The sequence below is a fragment of the Drosophila montana genome, unplaced genomic scaffold, assembly GCF_035044405.1.
Source record: "Drosophila montana isolate Dmon_TW-CO22-7 unplaced genomic scaffold, ASM3504440v1 contig_2081_1, whole genome shotgun sequence".
NCBI classification, from domain to species: domain Eukaryota; kingdom Metazoa; phylum Arthropoda; class Insecta; order Diptera; family Drosophilidae; genus Drosophila; species Drosophila montana.
In genome coordinates this window covers 296,902-317,062 of record NW_026996991.1, presented here as the reverse complement: position 1 = coordinate 317,062, position 20,161 = coordinate 296,902, and the positions used below count along the sequence as shown (strand labels likewise).

The window sequence follows — 20,161 nt, the reverse complement described above, 5'->3', positions numbered from 1 at the left end:
ATATCAAGTTGATGTTAGGTGAAAATTATTTGCATATTTTTAAATGTGCCAAGCTATAAAAAAAAGAGCAAGTCCGGACGACATAAAGTCGCAAAAAGCGCAAGGCACAGCGCAGTTCTGAAAGTGTTTGTGCGTGTTGTGAAATGTGAAATCCGCAGGCTGCCACTATTAAAACACATTTAGGTAAGTTATTAAGTTCTTCAAATAATAACAAATTGTTATTATCAATCTGTTAGCAAATTATCTTAATCGCACAAAACGTTTTATTCTGCTAACACAAAGCGTTTGCATGTGTATAAGTATTTGTTGTTTGTTTTCGCCCAAATTTTGGTGTATTTTCGTCTGATCGAGTTGGCAGCCCCGGGCCATGGCCACGCCACATACGCATCTCTCACTCACACAAGCAGAAGACGGGGCGAAACAAAAAAAGAGAGCTATATATGTGTGACGCGAATGTGTGGGTAATCGTCGTTTCACGTCGTTTCAGCTGCCTCGCGCATTCTGCAGTCGACAGAAGAAGACAAAAGCAGAAACAGCACCATTGCGTTTGCACGGAAATTTCATTCATTGAATTTTTATTAATTTGGCACTGGTCGAAGTCTAGTTATTTCATTTACTTGCCAGAATAACCAACTGGTGCCGCATTTGTTTTTGTTTCGCATCATTTCAAAACAAAACCGCGCTCAGTGCTTAAAATGTGAAATAATTAGGTTTTTCGCTTGGAAATTGTGTGACGCGGCCATATTTAAAAAGAATTAATATCGAATGCAGTGCAAAGACACGAAGGGAGGCCACATAAATTACATAAATACTGCTTGGGTAAGTTAAACTCTGGATTGTGCTCTTAAAAACCTTGACCCAAAGTGCAAAAAGTATGAGAAACTTATCAAATAATTGGTGTAAATATAAAGTTTACAAATATAAAAAACATTTGTGTCGCTAGCTGCGAAAGTAGTTAAAATATGATTTTTCGCTCGCACCAATACCAGGATGCTAAATTGTGTATAACTAGTTGTCGTCGTCGTCGTGTCTTGTCGGCTGTATAGCCATCTCGTTTGCACCGCTAGCGGTGAGTTGCCAGAGCGTTGAACAAGCTCCAGCGCTACCAGAGTTTCTTAAGCGCCAAATTTAAAATAACGCTTATCAAAAAGTTCTCATACATTTTTGCCTTTGGCTAGGATTATCAAAGAAACAAGCAACAAGTTTAACATATCTCAATGTGTTGTAGAAGGAAACTGCAATTAAAGTGTACAGTGAAGTTAGCGTCATGATGGACCGCAAGAAGGTGCTTGAATTGGACAAAATCTGTCGCTTATGCATTTCGGAGCGCAAGGAAATGCGTCCGCTTTTTAGCGAAAAAGTGCCCGAAATGCTTATGGATTGTACCAGCGTACGAGTCGAGCCTACCGAGGGCTGGCCTGATAAAATCTGTGTGCAGTGTGTCCATGCGGTCAGTCGAAATCATGCATTTAAGTCGCTCGTCGAGCGCAGCGACAAGGAACTACGTGAATATATTAAAAGCCTGACGGTGCGCATGGTGATGGATGAGTCGCTGACGCCGCAAGAGCGCAAACAGCAGAAGCTGTTACAAAAGCAGCTCAAGCAGCAGCAGCAGCTTGAGGAGCAGCAACAGAAACTTGAACAACAAATTCTGCAGCAGCAGCAGCAGCTGCAACATCAACAGCAACAACAACAGCAGCAGCAACAACAGCAACAGTCGTCTATATTCCTGGTGCAGCAACCACAGCAGCAGCATCAGCAGAATCAACAACAACAGAAGGTACAAATCCCCGCGCAATTTCTTAGCCAATTTACATTTATAGACTCTTTCCTAATTCTCAAATAGTCCAAAAACAAATTGAAGCCGTTGCTGCGCAAAGGAACTTCACGGCAGTCCAAAAAACAGCAAGATGTGGTACAGTTGTTGCCGGAGCCTGCGCCACCGCCGCCGCCTCCACCGCTAGTTACCCAGCAGCAACAGCAGCAGATACAACAGATTCAGTTGCCTACGCTGCAGCCGGCACCTGCGCAACTTATGCCAACAACGACGGCGCAGCAAATCCTCTTGCCGAACGGCCAGTTCATAACGACGCAAATTGTGACGCCGCAGCTGGCGCAGATTATCGGCGCCCAAACGACGACAACGAATGCCAATGCCTCAGCACAGGCACAATTCCTGCCACAGTTGCTGCAGGCGCCCAATGGCCAAACGCTGCAAATTGTCCAGCAGCCGAACGGCACACAGACCCTCCAACTGGTGCAATTGGTGCCGCAGCGTAGCATGGCGCCGGCGATCACAACGACGACCACAACCGACATGTGCACGACAAGTAGTGGGGCTTCGCTAGCAGATGCAGATGTGCAGCTTTTGGACGATGCCGAAATGGATGATGAGGAGCTAGAAGAGGTGTATGAGCAATTGGATGGCAAGGATCACACGTTCGAGACAATTGTGCTGGACGATGATCAGCAGCAGGATTTTCTAAAGGAGCAACAACATCAAGTTCTACTTGACGAGGAGCTTACGCACAGCGACACACAAGAGCAGGAGACCGACGAATACTTTGACGAGCAGCTTCTGCATCACGAGGATGGCGTCAAGCACGAGGATGACGACGATGACAATTTTATCATTGAGGAAATACAACTAGATGAAGATATGCTTGACGACGGGGAAGGAGATGTAGATGGGGATGCCATGACGCATGTCGATGATTGCGAGTACATAACCGATGATCAGGATCACGGCCTTGGCGGCGATGTGGATGATGAGTTGCACTATGCCATTATGGAGCCGCCCGATGGTGATGTCAGTGCCAGCGATATTGATCAGGCCTTTATTGATGTCGAGGCACAGCAGCAGCAAGAGTTGCATGAGCAACAGCACCGACAACAACAACAGTCCGTTGACATACATAGCATATCGCTGGAAAATGCTGTTGTCGAGTTTGGCCAGGATACTTTGGTAGCGCCCACGTTGCATGTCAGCAATACGCCCAGTCCCACTCCCAGTTCAGCGAAGCGCGCACGTCGTGGCAACGCGCAAACGCATAGCAATCAACTGGTGGAGACACCCTGCAATCACCAGCACAGTCCACCCACTATTAGCAGTAAACTAGCCGCATCCAATTCACGTCAGTTGGTGCAGACCGCCTCGGTGATTGCAGCAGCGGGCGCCGATGATAATTACGAGATAGATGCGAATCTGGTCACGGAATTTATCAGGCAACACACATCGCCTCTGGGATCTGGTCGTTACATTTGCCATCTGTGCAGCACCGAGTTTCGGCAGTTCAAGGGCTTGCAGAATCACATGCACTCGCACACCAACTGGATACGGGCCAATTGCAAGAAGCAGCCGCAGTGCGAGATCTGCCTGAAGAGCTTCAAGGGGCCGGGCATGCTGCGCATGCACATGAAGACGCACGATGCTGAAACAAGTACGCCATTGTGCAACATATGCAATCGCACATTCAAATCGAAAGCGATACTGTATAGGCACAGGCAGACGCATCAGCAGCGCGCCTATTGCTGTGGTGTGTCCAATTGCCGCAAGAACTTCTCCAATGCGGCCAATCTGCGCTGGCACGTAGAGCGCAAACACCCGGAATGCGTTGATCCGTTGTACAAGTGCGGCGAATGCTCCACACTCTACGATAACATTGACAATCTGCAGCAGCATGTAGAGAATACGGACCATGCCAGCAGCAATGGCAGCGAAACACAAACAATTGTCACCAGCTCAAATGCCGCATTCAGCGGTGCCGTCAGCATTGTCAGCAATGGCACTGACATGTCCAGTATGATAGCCGCTGCCCCCAATGCGCTAAGCGGCACAGCTGGCCCGGGTGATACGCATGCCGTGGTCGTTGGCTCCTCGGGCGAGATGTACTTTGTGACGCAGGCGTAGCCAGCGCAGTTTGCCGACATAACCGGCAATTCCGAGTGCCTGCTCGGCATGTAAATCCTAAACAGGCATATAGATTTACAGAACTATACAAACATCTTGATATATAAATATAAATATATTTTTATACTACACCATAGCATATGTATACGTATATATAAATAATACTTAGCATACAACCACACACATGCACACACCTACAGATACACACACACACACATACCCATTGCAATCCTAGTTGTCTGTCATCGTAGCTTTGTTCGTAGTACTCGAATTTCGTACACGGCGTTCAATTGTATAATAATAAATAAAATGGCCGGTTTTATGCATAAGTTCTTAGGTTTAGGCAACAGTAAACAAACCGAATAGACAGCCGCGATGCTTTAAATAATTATATTATATAAATGAATGGCTATGGCATACCCGTACATCTGTATACATGTATGTGTGTCTCTGATGTATTCATTGCGACTAACATAAACCAGTGGCGTTTTGAATATCAAACTGGAATTTATTTACACTACAATTTTCGGCTTGGTTTTCATTGTTGGGCATTGATTATTACTAAAAGAAAATAAATAAAACTTAAAAGAATTGTTTTAATTGCAAATAAAATTAAATAACTACATTGTAGCCAAACTGTTGTTTACCTTAGCGTCTTTTTAATATATCAACGTAACCATTTAAGCTGCTTTTCTATTATTTTCTGTGTTATTGCAAATTATTACAACATAAGAAAAAGAAAAGCAGTCCGGAAAATACCTGACTAAACATAAGTTATCCGGGGGGAGAAGCACTAATGAAGTCAAGGTCCGGTCCCATCGTTCATCGATTCCCCAGAGTCACGTGTCTAACCGGTTAGCGTTAAAGCTCATAATATTCTGGGTATTACAATTAGACATTTCTATATTTATTCGGGGTATTACAATTCGACAGTTGGATATCTCAACTGTCCATGGCGATTATGAGGAATCGCACTGCTCGGTCTGGCAATATAATCTATCTGCTAAAAATATATATGATATGATATAATGATATGGGTTTATTTTGGAGTTGAGTTTGTAGTTTCTTGTAGTGCTCTATTATTCATATATCTCAAGTTTTACTTCAAGTGTCTGCTGTCATATTCAAGCTTTCAAATTAACTGCGTTTGCCAGTTCGTAATGTGATCCCTTTCAATGGGCTGTTGTTCGTAGCTTGCTGGAAAAGCAAAAAGTAAAGACGCAGTACAAATGCTCCAAATTTAGCATTTGTGGGGCGGCTGGAGTATACATTATTGTTTGTGTTGACTTTGGTGTTTTTTATACCCAGTACACATAGACCCGGATACAATGAGTATTTTGTTTTTCTGTATGAAAAGGCATTGGAGGAGCTATAATCCCAGTTTTTAGTACCCACATATTTTTAAATCCCTTTTCAAAGACCTGAAAATTGTATATCTATCTGACGAAGTTATTAGAGACTATATTTTTCTTGGTGTGGTCCTAGGCGAATGAGTCGTACAGTAATTGCCAAAAGTATATACATATGCTTTATGCCCTTACATAAGTATTTCGGCTTTTTGTGTATGGCTACAGAATATCTCCCTGTCGGTCTTGTTTTTCTGCTATTTTTTTTTGTTAGGTGTAGCCATTTGGGGATACCAGTGCGTCACTTAATGCGCAGCGGTTTGTGGTCGAGCACATTTACCCAGCAACATTGCAGCATAGTTTACAACGCAATTCGTTAGTTTCGTGTAATTTTTAATGAGCTGCTCGAAATTTGGCCTAAAAACTGAATAATATTTACTTTGTTTGCTTCCAGGTGCGATTTGAGGCATATCAACGAGCTACGTAAGTCGGACACAAGTTTCTTAATTAGTTGGGGTCTATAAATAATAATCGGACGTTAAAGTCAAGTGCAAATATGCCGGCTTACTTGTGTCAATATTATTGTTCAATTTGATAATTATTATTAATTGGCAACAACGTTTTTGCGAATCCACAATATGGTCTGTGAAATGCCGACAACCGTAAATCTCATCAACTTCATATTATTTATGACGACATTTTTTCGACATCGATTAGATAGCAACTGACTTGTCTTTAGTTCGTATCTATGAGTTGAATATGCAGACAATCTGGGATTTGTGTTCGTGACTTGGAGTTACTTAAGCTAAGCGTGCTTAGTTAAGGACTATTAACCTAAAGAACGGCCAGTCTATTGAATTAATTATATTATAATTACAGCACATATAATTCCCGTGTCAAGTGCTGTCAAAAATCAATATGCAAAAGGTTAGGAAATGCCTGACTAGAATTTCGCATGAAATCATTTGCATAGTTAGTTATCTAGGCAGCTCTACAAGGGTGGGTTGGGATTGGGATTGGGATGGTATAGCAAAGAATTTGTAAACTGCCTCAATTTTGGTTTATAGTATCTCTTTCATTCTAATCTCTTTCAGTCAGGCAGCTTATAAGATGTTTATAAAATCATTTCCTTGAATGAATACACATAATGGAATTTTTGGGCGTCCTTGAACTTTATAAGAGACCCGGGTGCCAAAAATTGTGCGAATGCTTGGATATAATTCATATACAATATATTTGAAATGCTTATAAATAAGCTGGCAAATGTGCTCGAAATCTAATTGAATAAATAATGAGTCGCGGTAATTTTAAGTTTTGCCGCACTTGCCAAATTATATCACCTTTAATTGATTTGACAGGCCAGAACAAATGTGTATATATAATCGCAAGCATATATTAAGAGAAATATGTATGCATATTTCTACATGATTTCATTTGGAAATTCCTTTGAATTGATCAGCTTAATTACAATAATTAAATGCTAAATATGCTCATTTAAATTATATGCATATTTGCGCATTATAAATATGTTATATATACCTATATCTATATTCGTGCCAATTGTGTGCATGTTCCAAGCATGAATAATCATCCGAATTGCCTCGCTGCTTTATCGGTATTACATTTTTAAAATTTTCAGGAAAATTATTGAATGATATATGATAACAGCTGTAAGCTGTCGCGCGTGGAAGTTACTGCATTTATTTAAACGGAAAATTTTGCTCATTTATTGTGGGTGCATATTACGAGATAATCGAGATGTTTTCGAAGAACATTTCACGGCATATCATTTGTGCTATAATTCAATTAAAGCAAATTGTTGCTCCGGCTCAATTTATTTAAGCATTGTTTATCAAAAAAAAAAAAAAGAAACCCTGCAAACATAAGTCTGCCTATTATGGGTCCATTTACATTCATCATTTGCTTATATTTTTGGTTGTGTATATGTTTAAAATTTTTGTAAAAACAAATAACAAGTTCTCATTGCAGCTGACTAAGCAGCTTTTTGTTTATGCCATTAAACCGACCGAAGAAGCAGAGGCAAACATTCGCCTCTTGCCCTGCCGGAAGAAACCGAAAGCGAATGATGCGCCGCTCTTCACAGTTCAGATCAGTTCAGTTCAGTTCAGTTAAGTTAGGAACGGTTTGAAATAGATCATTTTGCTGATGATGCTCGTGATGTTCGCGATTACGTATGGTGCGTATAGTCTGGGATCTTTTGATGTAGGTTCTGGTCTACATTTTGTTGTCATGCCTTTCTCTGAAAAGCTTTCTACGTTGTTGCCATTGACGTAATTGAAAAGAAAAACAAAATATATACAATGTTTTGCAGTCGGCGGTCTCGCTATAGAAAAGAAACGTTAACGATAATGCGAGTACTTAGCTGTAAGCAGTTGTATTAGTCGAATTTATTTTTATACCCTGCAAATGTATGTAACTGGCACAAGGTGGCTTCGATCAAGGAAACTAAATATTTTAAATTTTGGACATATCAAAGTTGGATCTCGTAGAATATACATACACTACACTTTTCCGACACCTGCTTTTGTTTCCCCAAAAATAGGGACTTTTTTTTGGAGGTATTTACATACATATGGATGCCAGAAACTTTCACTTAAACTATCATCTAGTTATTTATGAATGTGTATATAGAAGGAAGCTAGAATGCTTGTAAAGGCAGCTCAGCAGGGTTCAGGGTATCTGCAAGTCGAGCATTATTGTTTCATGTATTATTTTTTGCAGACACGTCAACAAATTTTCCTTTTAGCTTATATGCAACATCACGAATTCGCAATTCACACTATGATTCGCACATTGCTTTTGCTTTTGTGGGGCTATACGTGCTTTGTATGCCCTACGGAAGATGGGGATATGAGTTATTATTTCTGCTTGGCTAACGATGCTCTGTCAAGATGAAAGCAATTATTTAGTTGCAAATTTAACTCTCAAATATATGTTTATTTGGTTTAGTCACTTTTAATGCCTATTTTCGGTGTAGCGCATTTTGCAGTCGAACTGGCCTCTCTGCAGCCTTGCCTTCGGTTTCTTGTATTTATTTATTTTTCTTATCGTTGGCATTAATTTAAACTTGATCTACATATGCCCGAGCACATAAGTATGTATAGTTAAGTACACACAAATTTACAAACAGTATTCAAATATTTATATAATTCTTATAATTATAGTCTGGCTGCCGATTTGCAGGTATTATTTTTAGATGCGTCGCGTCGCACAGGTTTTGCAAATGAAAATATACATGAATACGTATATATTATTGCGCCGCAATTTCTCTTCCGATTGTCAAAAAAATTACAAAAAAAGGCATTACATAAAATAAATAAATAAAAAAGAAATTGTCTACCGCTAGCCATGCATCTGCTATTGACATTAGCTATTTTTATTTACCCAATAATAAAAAGCGATGACATACGCATCACAGCATTCTATCACAGCGGTCTTTGCGCACTTCCAGATTACCACCAGAAACTGAACATAAAAACATGTGAAGAGCATCGGAAGGCACTCTGCATACGCTAATTTCCTCAACTGGAGGATTCGGGAATGTAATCGCACTTGCTTGCTTTTATTATTTTATATATGTACATAGAACTCCTCAATCCGTATAAGTCAGTACAGCTAACACTGGTCGAGGCCGTACTAAAAATAATATAAGAAATGATGTCAAGTATAACTATTTTGGTTTAATATAATCGCGTAGTCCAAGATTCAACTTTTAAAGTGAAGTAGCATTTGCTATTGCCTACTTTTATGGGCCTGGCTGCCGCGAAATTTAGGCTAGAGTCGCTTTAGATACAAGAAGAAGAAGCAAACAATAACAGATCGCTCCATAATTGGCGAGGGTCAATTCTAAACAGTTTTTTGAGGGGCCTGTTTCGCATTCATCATATTCGCTCAAGTATTGCCCTTGCCGAGCGCATGTATGGCATGCAAATTGTTGGCATAACTCCAACATTTTTGCCAGAGACCGCCCACAGATTTGTGGCATCTTAGTTGGCAACAGCTGCTAATAAAGTTGGGTCGTTTGGCATGGTCAGTGCTCGCTCGCTGAGCTCTTTTATAGGTTCGTCGAATTCAAATCGAAATCTGTTGAGAGGGGGTTTGCCGGCCATTGGCAATGTTGTTGTTTCTTTATTTTTATTTTTTTTTCAATAAACACATTCCCTCAAACAAAAATTCATTGTGAGGTGCCTCGTGCCGGCGCTTGTGAATGCCCGATACCCAATCCCAAGGCGGAAGCGAATACGCCGGCATCCAAGTGCTGGCATGGCTGTACACGGATTCAGCTCGTGGCCATTGTTCCGGCCAAGAAGTGACGTCCCGCCGAGATAAGAGTGTTAGTGCAGCTAGCTTACTTGCGAGGTAAATGCTCGGCATAAACCCAAAGAAAATTGCAAAGATTTTCGCAATTCCCTATCGGAAAATGCTATTGAAAATGCTTTTCGTTTCGTTTATTTATTTATTTGTTTTTGGTTTTTTTTCTTGACCACCTTTTTGAAACATTCAATGTCAGGGACATTGTTGTCTTGCGGCAGAGAATCGTTTCGAGAAAACGTAAAATTTGTAAGAATCGTCTGGGCGAATACTATACTACATCATGAGTCTTTGTATGTTTAGTTGTCAACGGCCATTTACCCAATGCAATATATAAAATGCTGCTTTTAATCAAAAGTATATCATTTAAATTATTTATGAAAAACGCTGCCAAGGAATTTCTTGAGACTCGTCAGTGCTCAAAGTTGAGCAATCGTGAGGTAAGGAACAAAGGCAAAGTCACACACGCACTGTCACACATAATATCCCAGCTTCTATAATATACCAATCACTAGAAAGATACTTAATCTGTATTTACTATTTTAGAAAAAAGAGCTGCTTTCGTTTTGTAGCTATTGCTTGGAATCGGGGCAAGCTATCGATTATCGATTATCGTACTACGCGGGCAATAGGAGGATCTACGGGAGAGAGAGAGAGGGGGGGGGGAAGATGCCTCCTTCTCCCTGTTACATACATTTGCATTACCCATTTTCTATGGGTAATGGGTATACAAAATGCATGAGAAATAATTCCGAAATGTTTATTATAGGAAATCCCACATTCATTCATCAAATTTGAGAAAATTATCGGGAAACTTATAGTGTATTAAAAGCTCACTTGTATACCTTCAGAGTGTCCCAGTTTTAGACAGCTAAGCTAGTTAGAAGCTGTTTTATTAAATCCGTCTCGCCGATCATAATAAATCAGTTGCTTTGATTTATCACAATAAGCGTACCAAATGAAAGCAGCTGACGGATGTTATTCGCTCAATTTACGGGCATTGTGAGTCACATTATGGGCTAAACGTATAGGTAAGTCTTTATTGTTATTGCAAATTTCAATTGCCGTCTGTCGACTGTCGACTATCGACTATATGTTGCCGGTCGGTTTCGGCGGCTGTTTTCAATTAAGCGGGCGGCGAGCGCGTGTTTTCAATAAAATGTCTTACGCCGAATTCCAAACAGACAGACGGACAGACAGATAGTCACTGTGTGGAACTGGAACTGACTGTCAAGTGGAAATGGAAATTAAAATTCGAGTACATATATAAATTAAAAGCATCAGCTGTGGCAAACAAAACAATTGCTCTTCAGCACGCATATGATTTGTGCAACAATAATGGGGCAATGTCTAAGGCTTCAATTTGCTAATGTCAACTCAATGCCACAGATAGAAAGAGAAGGAGAGACAGAGAGAAAAAGAGAGAGAGATCGAGCGTAGCAAGTCCTGCTGCATAGCCTTGCGAGCCTGCTCGACCATGTCCTTGCCACACGGCATTGAGATGCACACGAGAGCTATAGAATGGAGGTGGGTGTGGTTGCATTTCTGATGGCCAACCCCTTCATCCATCACGTGTTGCCCATGCGAAGGTTTCTCAGGTTTCATTAATCAGCGCCCAGCTACGTCCATTAATATTTATTAGGCGCAGCCCTTATGGCTGTCAATATTTGCATAAGTTTGTCGCCGTTGAGCTATATAATCTGTTTTGCAAATTGCACAAATTAAGTCATTTCACTGATTGACACGATCCCCCCAGACCCAATCTCCCGTCGCCATCAATTTGAGTGACAGTTTTGCCCTAACTCTTTTGTCGGCTGTCATCAAAATTGGCCCGCTGAAGATCGACGATGACGAATAAGCGTCGGCTGTGACAGCGAAACTGCCATACACATTGGGAAATACTAAATACAGTGGTCGCTCGAAAAGAAGGCAAGTTCCACAAATGCAAAATTATCAATTCTGTAATATTTTGGGGAGCTTTTGTCGGGATTGGCTGTTCGAAAATGCAGTCTTGTATATTAAAGTAGCTTTGGTGTTTACAGTCCGATTTTTCTGAAACTTTTAGGTCCCAAATATTTCACCCGGTTGTGTATATCAAAGCACACGGCTTGGCCCTTAAACTAAGAAGTAAATTTGTTTTTTAATTTTTGTGAATTAAAGAAAGTAATATACGATTTATCTTTGGAAACTGTACAAAGAGCTACATAAAAAAACCATAGTAAAAAATAGCTATTTATCGATATTAGATATATGTATATGTGAGTGGAGATATTGAAAACAAGATAAACATGGGTGTAAATATATTAAAAAGAGACAAAAATTTAATGTTATGCTCAGCTAGAAGTAGTCCAATGCATTTTAAATAACGATTTATGTTTCTAAATATTCTGAATTTCTGGAAGTTCTAATTAGCGAGCGGCCACTGTAAAATGAACATGCTGTTATAAGTGAATATGGTATATATATATGAATCTATATGAATGTACACAACTTTTGACTGACAAACTCAAAACAGTTTGCGAATAAACACAAATAAATACTGTGTAAAATAGGTAAACTAATCAACAAGCGTTGTAAAAACATGCGCTACAATTTTATTAGCACAAGTGACTCACGTGAAAGTGGACTTCTGAAACTCAGAGATTATAAGGCCTAAAGACTTAAGAATTGGTATGTGAATTTATATACATATAACAGAAACCAAGTTTAATTCATTAACAACTGGGATATGGCGCCCAACAAGCCAAGAAACTGTTCTTTTTTATAATTATCATACGAGGAATATTAACTATCTGTCTATTGAGATTTATCTTGCGTTCCGATATGCTGGTAAACAGGACAAAAGGCACGACAGTTTGCCATCACTATGGACGCTTTTGTGTGCTCAATTTGCAGCCTCATGCTGCTCGTGAAAGGCTCTTTTATTTTACAGCACTTGCAGCGACAACAGCCTCCATTGAAAGTCAAAGTCAATGTCAAGGATGCAAATTCAGGCAACAATGGAACCGAGCCATTCAAGCGGTGCCCACTTGGCTGCCTAGTGCCTAGTGCCTGTTGTCCAGGGTCAAACAGCAGCGGCAGCTAAAATAAATTATGATGCAGTGGGGCACACACAGACACAATGGTGCCTTGTGTGACCCAGCTTTATTGTTAAATGTGCAGTTTGAAAGTAACGCTATGTGGGCCCCTTCCTCATATATAGGTATATATATGAGCTCAGGTTTTAAATGATTTTTTATAAAGATGTTTGCAAATGAATATAACAACGAATCTTTCCCCAACCAATCTTTGATAAATATTTACCGTGTGGGGAAACAATTCTCAAATGAATTTTAACAAAGTTCTTTGCCAAAAAGTTGCATTCTAGCGTTTTTCTGTGATTTTTCCACGCTTACGGCTGGAGTTTCCCAAAGTAATTATCAATCAGTCGGTCGCATAGATATATAGATGGGTATACTATATATCATGCATGCCTATCGATGATATGAATTGGAGACCTGTCTGCTTGTATTTGCCACACGCCCTTATCAGCGCTTCTGTTCCGAGTGTTAAAGGTCTGCCTGCTCTATTTAAGCGTATGCGTCATATCTGTCGGCTCTCGCACTTTATCAGCGGCCCACACTCCATTGTCTCGAGTCCGTACATCCCGTCTATTTCTGTCTGATGTAAATATATCAGATTGTTGCGTCACTATTTAAGCATTTCTCATAGCCGTTGACATTTAACGACAGGATAAAAATGTTTGCCCCTTTTAAATATATATCCGGAACGTGCCAAAATATATGTATATCGTGTAAAAAACGTTTTGTACATGTCAGAGAGTCCGCTTCAGTTGGCCGACGGCTGCTCACGCTATTTTGTTATTATTTTCTGGCGATATCACCGGCCAGGTCGAACACTATCCGTGCCATTGCAATTGTATCTACAAGTACGTCATTTGTATCTGTAGTTTAGTACAAAGCAATACAGGTAGAAAGCCTATTCACGGTACCTATAAAAAGACGAGAGAGTTTTAATGGGGCTGTCGTTTTGGGAGTGGCATTTACGAACGAAGTTCACTTTATAGGTTGAAAGCGGTCCACACGTAATTTCAGCTACATCTAATGGAGATTTTCCCCAGCAATGATGAAAAGCTTTCTGTGGATGGACTTTCGATAATATCATAAATCACTCAGCTTCGGCCGTAAGACAGCTCATTAATTCCAGAGCTATATTTAGGTATTAGCTGTCCGTCAAAGTGAAAACAGTTATGGAATCTGCCCATAACTGATAAGACATTTGTCCAACTTGCAGATAAAGTTTGCATGGAACGTACGGAGCTGATAAGATGTGAACGATAAGAGGCGGCTGGCCACTTATCAAACAGCTGTTTTGTGTTTTCCATATTGTCTACGATCTTGTTTTGGCCGAGAATTTAATTAGTTACGTGCAATACCATTGAGAAATTCGACGCGGAAGCGTCAGAGGCGTGGAGAGGGCACTGGGGGTGGCTGGTGGCTCCGTACGCTTCCGTAAGCAAATATTTGTTACTGAATTTTTTATGCGACAAACAATTGGAGAGGAAAAAACAATTTGCAAAAGATTTTTACAGCAAATAGAATCGTAAGCCCTAGGGAATTTCTAAGAATTGATATAATTAAGTGTTGTGTATGGAATTTCTATTCGGAAAGTTATATTCTATTAAAACAATAGTACTTGACCTAATATATGACTTCTGATTAGATTTCGAGATGTGCTATTAATTTGTTTTATTGAGTAGAGTAAATTTGTTTCTCTTTTGATAAGAGTTCAATTAGCGTCAGTTAGTTAACTTTAAACTGCAGTCATTGTTGCATCTAAGTAGAAAATGTGTGCTTTGGGGTAATTGTCTGTAAAAAAGATACACAGCTACACAGATTTAGTAAAAAATGGCTAAAACGCGGATACATATATGGTACCTACCAGTCCCAATCGTCAGGCAAGGACTGCATTTGCATTGGCTAACGCTCTTAAAACAGGCAAAGAGCGTTCCAGAAAAAGTATCTGGGAACTGAGCGCGCAGCTGTCAAAAAGTATCTGAGAGCGCAGACAACGCTACTTGTGCTACTGCTCGCACACACAGCTGTGACTGAGGCGAACGAACAAGTGTTGCGGTGTTGTATGGTTGTCACGCTCGCACTCTCGTATAATGGTTGAGTCATTTGTTTTAGTCAAAGCGACGCTGCTAGCACTAGCTGCTTGCTAAGGCATCTGAAATATATTTTGCAGTTAAGTCTCTCAACTCGCTCGGAACGGACGTGTCCAACGCTTGGAACTGGTAAATTGTGATAAAGTGCAAGTCGCGCAAAATAAGCCTAAAAACGCGTGTGAGAAAATCAAATTTAATTGAGAAGCTAAAATTGTATATGTAATACATATATACATATGTGTATATGTACATGCAAACATAAGTGCAAAGCAGAAGCCAAAGTGTAACTGTGCTGGTCTCCCCCACCCAGTCTCTGTGCCTGAGCGAGTATATTTATATATGCACGCATGTGTGAGTGTGTATGTGTGCTTTGTACAACACAGAAATTTTCACATATAAATTCGATGTGGAAAATTGAATTAAGAAATTTTATGTGCCCGTGCAAATGAATAAAAACTAAATAAAAAATTAATTGCACATAATTGAAAACGACAGCTGCAAGAATCGTGTATCATAAAGGTAAATTATTTTGTTTTACTACAGCAGAAACGTTTAGAAATTTTTTCGGTTGCGTGCCCTTTGCAAATGTATTTGTGTGCGTTTGTCTGTGTGTGATTGCATGCAGTGGTATTGGTAAACTTTATTTAATTTTTTTATGTGTGCTGTAAAAATAGCCAAGTAAAGAGCAGGCGGTGGTGATGGAAGAAAAATGGGCAGCAACGGCCACGCAATGCAAGAGCAGCCAAAAGAGTGACGGGTTGACAGAAGAGAGTGAGTGTGGGAGACGGAGCGAGAGAGATAGAGAGAAAGAGTGTGAGAGCAGAAGCGAGGCGAAGTAGTCAGTTCAAGAGGCGTTTTTTTCTTCCATTTCTTATTTGTTTCTTTTTATGGTCGCCGTAGTTGCTGTTGCTGTTGCTGCTGCTTCGTTATTTGTCTTGATCTTTTGTTTTGAATAGGGTTATTTATTTTTGTATTGTTGTGACTATGAGTACGTGTGTTTTTATCTGCTCTTCAACTGCTGCTTTTGTCGTCATAGTCATCGACATCGTCATCGGCATCGACTGTTGTTGCCTTATTATTTTTTTTCTGTGGCCAGTTCCACGTAAATTTGCTGTCCCACAGCTGCTTTTTGTTTTGATATGAGAAATCTATAATCAAGCGAGCGTGTGTCTACCTTGTGTTTGTGTCTGTTAGTGTGCATAAATTATTAACACATTTTGTCGAGCTAAAACTCGTTTCAATTTTATGTCGCTTTCGGCTGCAGCTGCCAAAAAAACAATCCATGTAAATTATGCGAATCTCAGCGAATTCCCACTTCAAAAACAAACATTTGAAAATGTGATTATGCGATCATCAGACAAATCCGTTTTTGATCTTGCCAGACACCCAAATGCATGACTAATGATCGCTATTTAATTGTATAATCCGCATACTTATTACAGTTTCTTGTGTGTGCTTTTGTATTGCACTCACTGTTTTATCGCATTCACTCCATTGCCAGATATGGCTTTCTTTTCCTACATTTAAATGCGCCGCATAGTCGCAGATGTTAATATATATGTATATATGTATATATATATACCATATACAGTTAAGTATTTAGCTACAGTAATATATGCCCAACAGTAAGCGCAACACTTACACATACATACATGTTAATGTGGGTACTAATGTATACCCTATACAGTTATATATTTAAAGACATAGGCCCAACAGCAAACGTTAGTTGCAGTGAGAGTTATTTGCTGTTTTTCTGCTTCAAATTTAATTGTATGATAAGATATGGCAATCCATCAGAACATCTGGAAAATATACATTCAGCTATTAGGGATTTCCCACTGGGAAGTAACTTTGTATGCTCTCCAAATTTATTTCTTGTATTCTTCCTTTTGTCTGTACAGTTTGCAATTTAATACCTCCTACTTTCTGTGCCTTGTTGTTTCTATGCGCTCTTTCTTAATTGCCAATTCACATTTCCTGCGTCTCAATATTCCCTCTCGCTTGACACCTTCTGTTATCAGCAGCTTCACACACTTATACGCTAAGACACTCTCTCTCTAACACACACGCGCTGTTGCGGGCTAGGGCAGGCCTTTTTTTCGCTGCTTTGATTTTACACGCGTTCCAATTTCAAAATTTTCCTATTTATATGCACTTTGGGCTTGCAATGCTAACAAATTAGGCGTTGATTTACATGCATGTGCATGCATATAGGTACACACACATATATATAGACGCGTGTACATTTTCACTTCTGGGCATTGAAAATAAATGAACTCTTCGATGATTCGCATTTTTGAGAGCAGGCTTTGGCCTTTGAATTGAATTTTTCGTGAAGTGCTAAATGAATTCAATAAATATTTACTTAACTATTTGCGTAAATTTTTATTGTTGTTTTCGTTACCGAAATTTAACTTAATTTAAGTCTGCCAAGCCTGTCACACAAAAAGTGTAGTTTATAGGAAACATTTAAATATGCGACAAGGTGTGTTTAATTTGTATGAAATTTGCACCTTCGAATTAATACAAAAAACAATAAAGATAAGCGAGCATTCTTAAGCTACAGAAATACGTGTCTGTGCTTTAAAGCAAAACTTTTTTAAACTATGGAAAATATATAATCTTAACTCTTTAATCGCCGTCTAGAAGAAATTACCCGTCGTCACCCGGTTCAAATGAATAATGTTGAAAACGCAACTTGTATTGAAATTGCTTGCGTAATTCACGCCAACCTCGGCTTATTAATACATTCGTCTCTTCGTGGATAATACCAAAATATCTAAACACATATAAAAATTGAATAGTGATACTGTATTTGAACCGGCGAGCTGCCGATTGTTACTGCGACGCTCAGGCACCGATGTCAAAATAGACGTTCAAATATCTGGTTTTACGAGAACTAATAACAAACATTTTTTAAGCGGACATTTCCCAAATAAAAATGCTGGAACCGTAGGTGTTCACCAAAGAGAGATTTCACTGTAATATATGTGTACATATATTTTATATATAGCTGCTATATATATGTGCATATAACTTGTTTCCAAGCTGATTGTGTGAATGACTGCCGGATAGTCGCATTTTTCGTCTTGTTGCTGTTCTGCTTTTGTGTTTGGTTTTAATAATACGAGTTTATTATTATTAACAATATTTTTGATGGGAATGTTTTGTTTTAATGTTCACTTTGTAATGTCTAACAAGTCATAGGCCCAGCTATTGACAGCTGTTTCAGTTGCTACTGCTCCGATATCTGGCAAGCTTTGACCCACTTTTGGGCCGTACATACAATGCATATACATATACACACACACACAGCCCCATGTTGAGCATGGGAAATTTGGGGCTTTTGTTTACTTTCATTTTGGTTGGCATCAAGAGTTGTGTGAATCCAAATTTGCTTGTGGCCCAGTTTTGGTGAGTCGAGCAAACTGGCGAGTGGTTCGCTCAGCTCTGTTCTGTTCTGTTATTGATAAGGATAGCCCCGCTGTTGAGTGTAGTCTAATGACTGACTCAGCTGGCTCGCTATCTCTCTCCGTCTTGCTTAGTCTGCGTCGCAATTGGCACTTTCTCTCTGTCTTTTAATCAGTCGACAATTAATGCAATGACACTGATCAAATGCTTTAATAGGTCTCAACACTCGCCCCTTGTATCGATTAAAGCCTCGAATGTGTTCCGTATTCCATCAATTGTTTTGCCTGCCGCATTCGCTTGACAATTGACAGTTTGCATTGACGCATTCACTGCGCTATTAATAATAGCCGTATTTTTAAAAACAAATTGCGAATATACGAGTACGAGCACAAATGAGAATACTACGCATAGCATACAGATTTGGCCAGTGAAAAAGATAAGCAATGCGGTGCGTCGCATTCAGCTGAAAACATCTTTTTGGATCAGTCGCCAGATACGCGAACAATGACCGACCGTTGACTGTTTCCAAGTTAATGACACGGCGATTACTTACTTAGCGAGACGAATATCCCCCCGAACAGCAGCCATTGTTCATTATACACTTGTGCACTTGACGGTCAGGTGAATTCCCCTATATTCGAAATGTTTGCTTAGACTTCAATTTTGCGATACAGAGAGCGTCGGAACATATATCCAATAATTTTCTAGAATAAGCCTTTAAAATGAATCATATATAGAAAAGTTTCATATGACATTCAGTTATTCAGTTAGGCCATATAGTCTTGCATATATGAATATAGATGTCTTAAAACAAATACAAACAATTGCTAGCAAACTATAGTTTTTCCAGTTCCAGATAAAGCAGATTAAAAGGCGCGCCGTCTGGCATTTAGCTGCCGTCTAACGCAATTAGCCATATGCACATATTTGCTAGATAAAAGTACAATCTCAGCAAAAGATACAGATACAGATACAGATACAGATACAGATACAGATACAGATACAGATACAGATACAGATCCAGATACAGATACAGATATATATACAGATACACATACATATACAGTTACAGAAGCTTAAGTGTAGTTATAGCAGGCAAATATGCATTGACCATGCCAATCTGCTATCTTTTTATGACGTCTGTAGTTTTGTGTTAACTCCCAGCTTTTTGAGGGGCCGGGTCTGTGAGGGGTGTGTTGTCGCCTGCTGCCCAGACGAATGCGCAATTCGTAGATGGTGCGATTTTCGCAAGTTGATTGCAATTTGCTAAACGATAACTCAATTAACATTTGCCCAATTGAGAGCTGCTGTCCCTAGTGCCCAGCTAACAGTATCAATGAACGATCGACTCAGCCAATCCTCGCATTTAGTTCACACACTCACGTGGCACACGCCTGATTGACCACAAAAGCAATCACGGCCCACAATTCGCGTCTCGCTCTTCTCAATTGAATTCAATTAACCACACGCTTCATTAAGTCGCTCTATGGTTCACAGTTCGATTTGATTGCGGCGCAGATTGTCAGCCGAGTGGATCATCTATGTAAAAAGTGAGTCTACGCTTCAGATGATTCTGTTACGCTAGGCAGCTGAACAGGCAAAGTTAATCGCCTGATCGCATAGCGCGACTAATGTGCAGGCTTATAACACAGGTCTATTGCGTTGGGAATCAACTGTGGATTTCTTGGATCGTGCATGTATATAGGACACATATTCACTAGTGTATGGGATATAGTTGTGCGCTGAGTCGATTTCATACTCTTCAATAGCGTTCGAACACGGACACTCTGAGAACAGCAACAATATATTGCTCCTATTTTTAGTATGCTTGCTATTTTTAGTTGCCCTTTTAAGATCCCTTTAGATTAATTATTCAACTAAGGAATATAGTATAGGCCGAGTCTTGAACTCTGTACTCTGTAGATTATCACCTATGCCTTCAAGATCGCAGATTAAATGTTTAGTATCATCAATTTATGTGATAATTGTTGAGGC

At 39.8% G+C, this 20,161-nt stretch overlaps 2 protein-coding genes across 5 annotated transcripts in view; both read left to right on the top strand.

Annotated features, from left to right (window-relative positions):
* Positions 1-42: 42 nt before the first annotated feature.
* On the top strand, positions 43-4,540 carry LOC135426598 (uncharacterized). 2 transcript variants are annotated; one of them, XM_064679779.1, is made up of 4 exons: positions 43-183; positions 488-819; positions 1,232-1,780; positions 1,847-4,540. In XM_064679779.1, exons 2-4 carry the CDS (start codon positions 766-768, stop codon positions 3,908-3,910), a joined length of 2,667 nt encoding a protein of 888 aa, XP_064535849.1. In that variant the 5' UTR covers positions 43-183; positions 488-765; the 3' UTR covers positions 3,911-4,540. The 2 variants fall into 2 exon arrangements, with proteins under 2 accessions (XP_064535849.1, XP_064535848.1); XM_064679778.1 differs by having other exon boundaries at positions 1,229-1,780.
* Positions 43-20,161, top strand: part of Ip6k (Inositol hexakisphosphate kinase) — a 29,875-nt gene continuing 9,756 nt past the window's right edge. Inside the window, exons 1-2 of one of the 3 annotated variants that reach the window (XM_064679775.1) lie at positions 43-183; positions 5,711-5,739. The gene's annotated coding sequence lies outside the window, so the exon portion shown is untranslated. Of the gene's footprint in view, positions 184-5,710; positions 5,740-14,852; positions 15,275-20,161 lie in introns of those variants that run through there. The other 2 variants (XM_064679776.1, XM_064679774.1) reach the window with 2 other exon arrangements.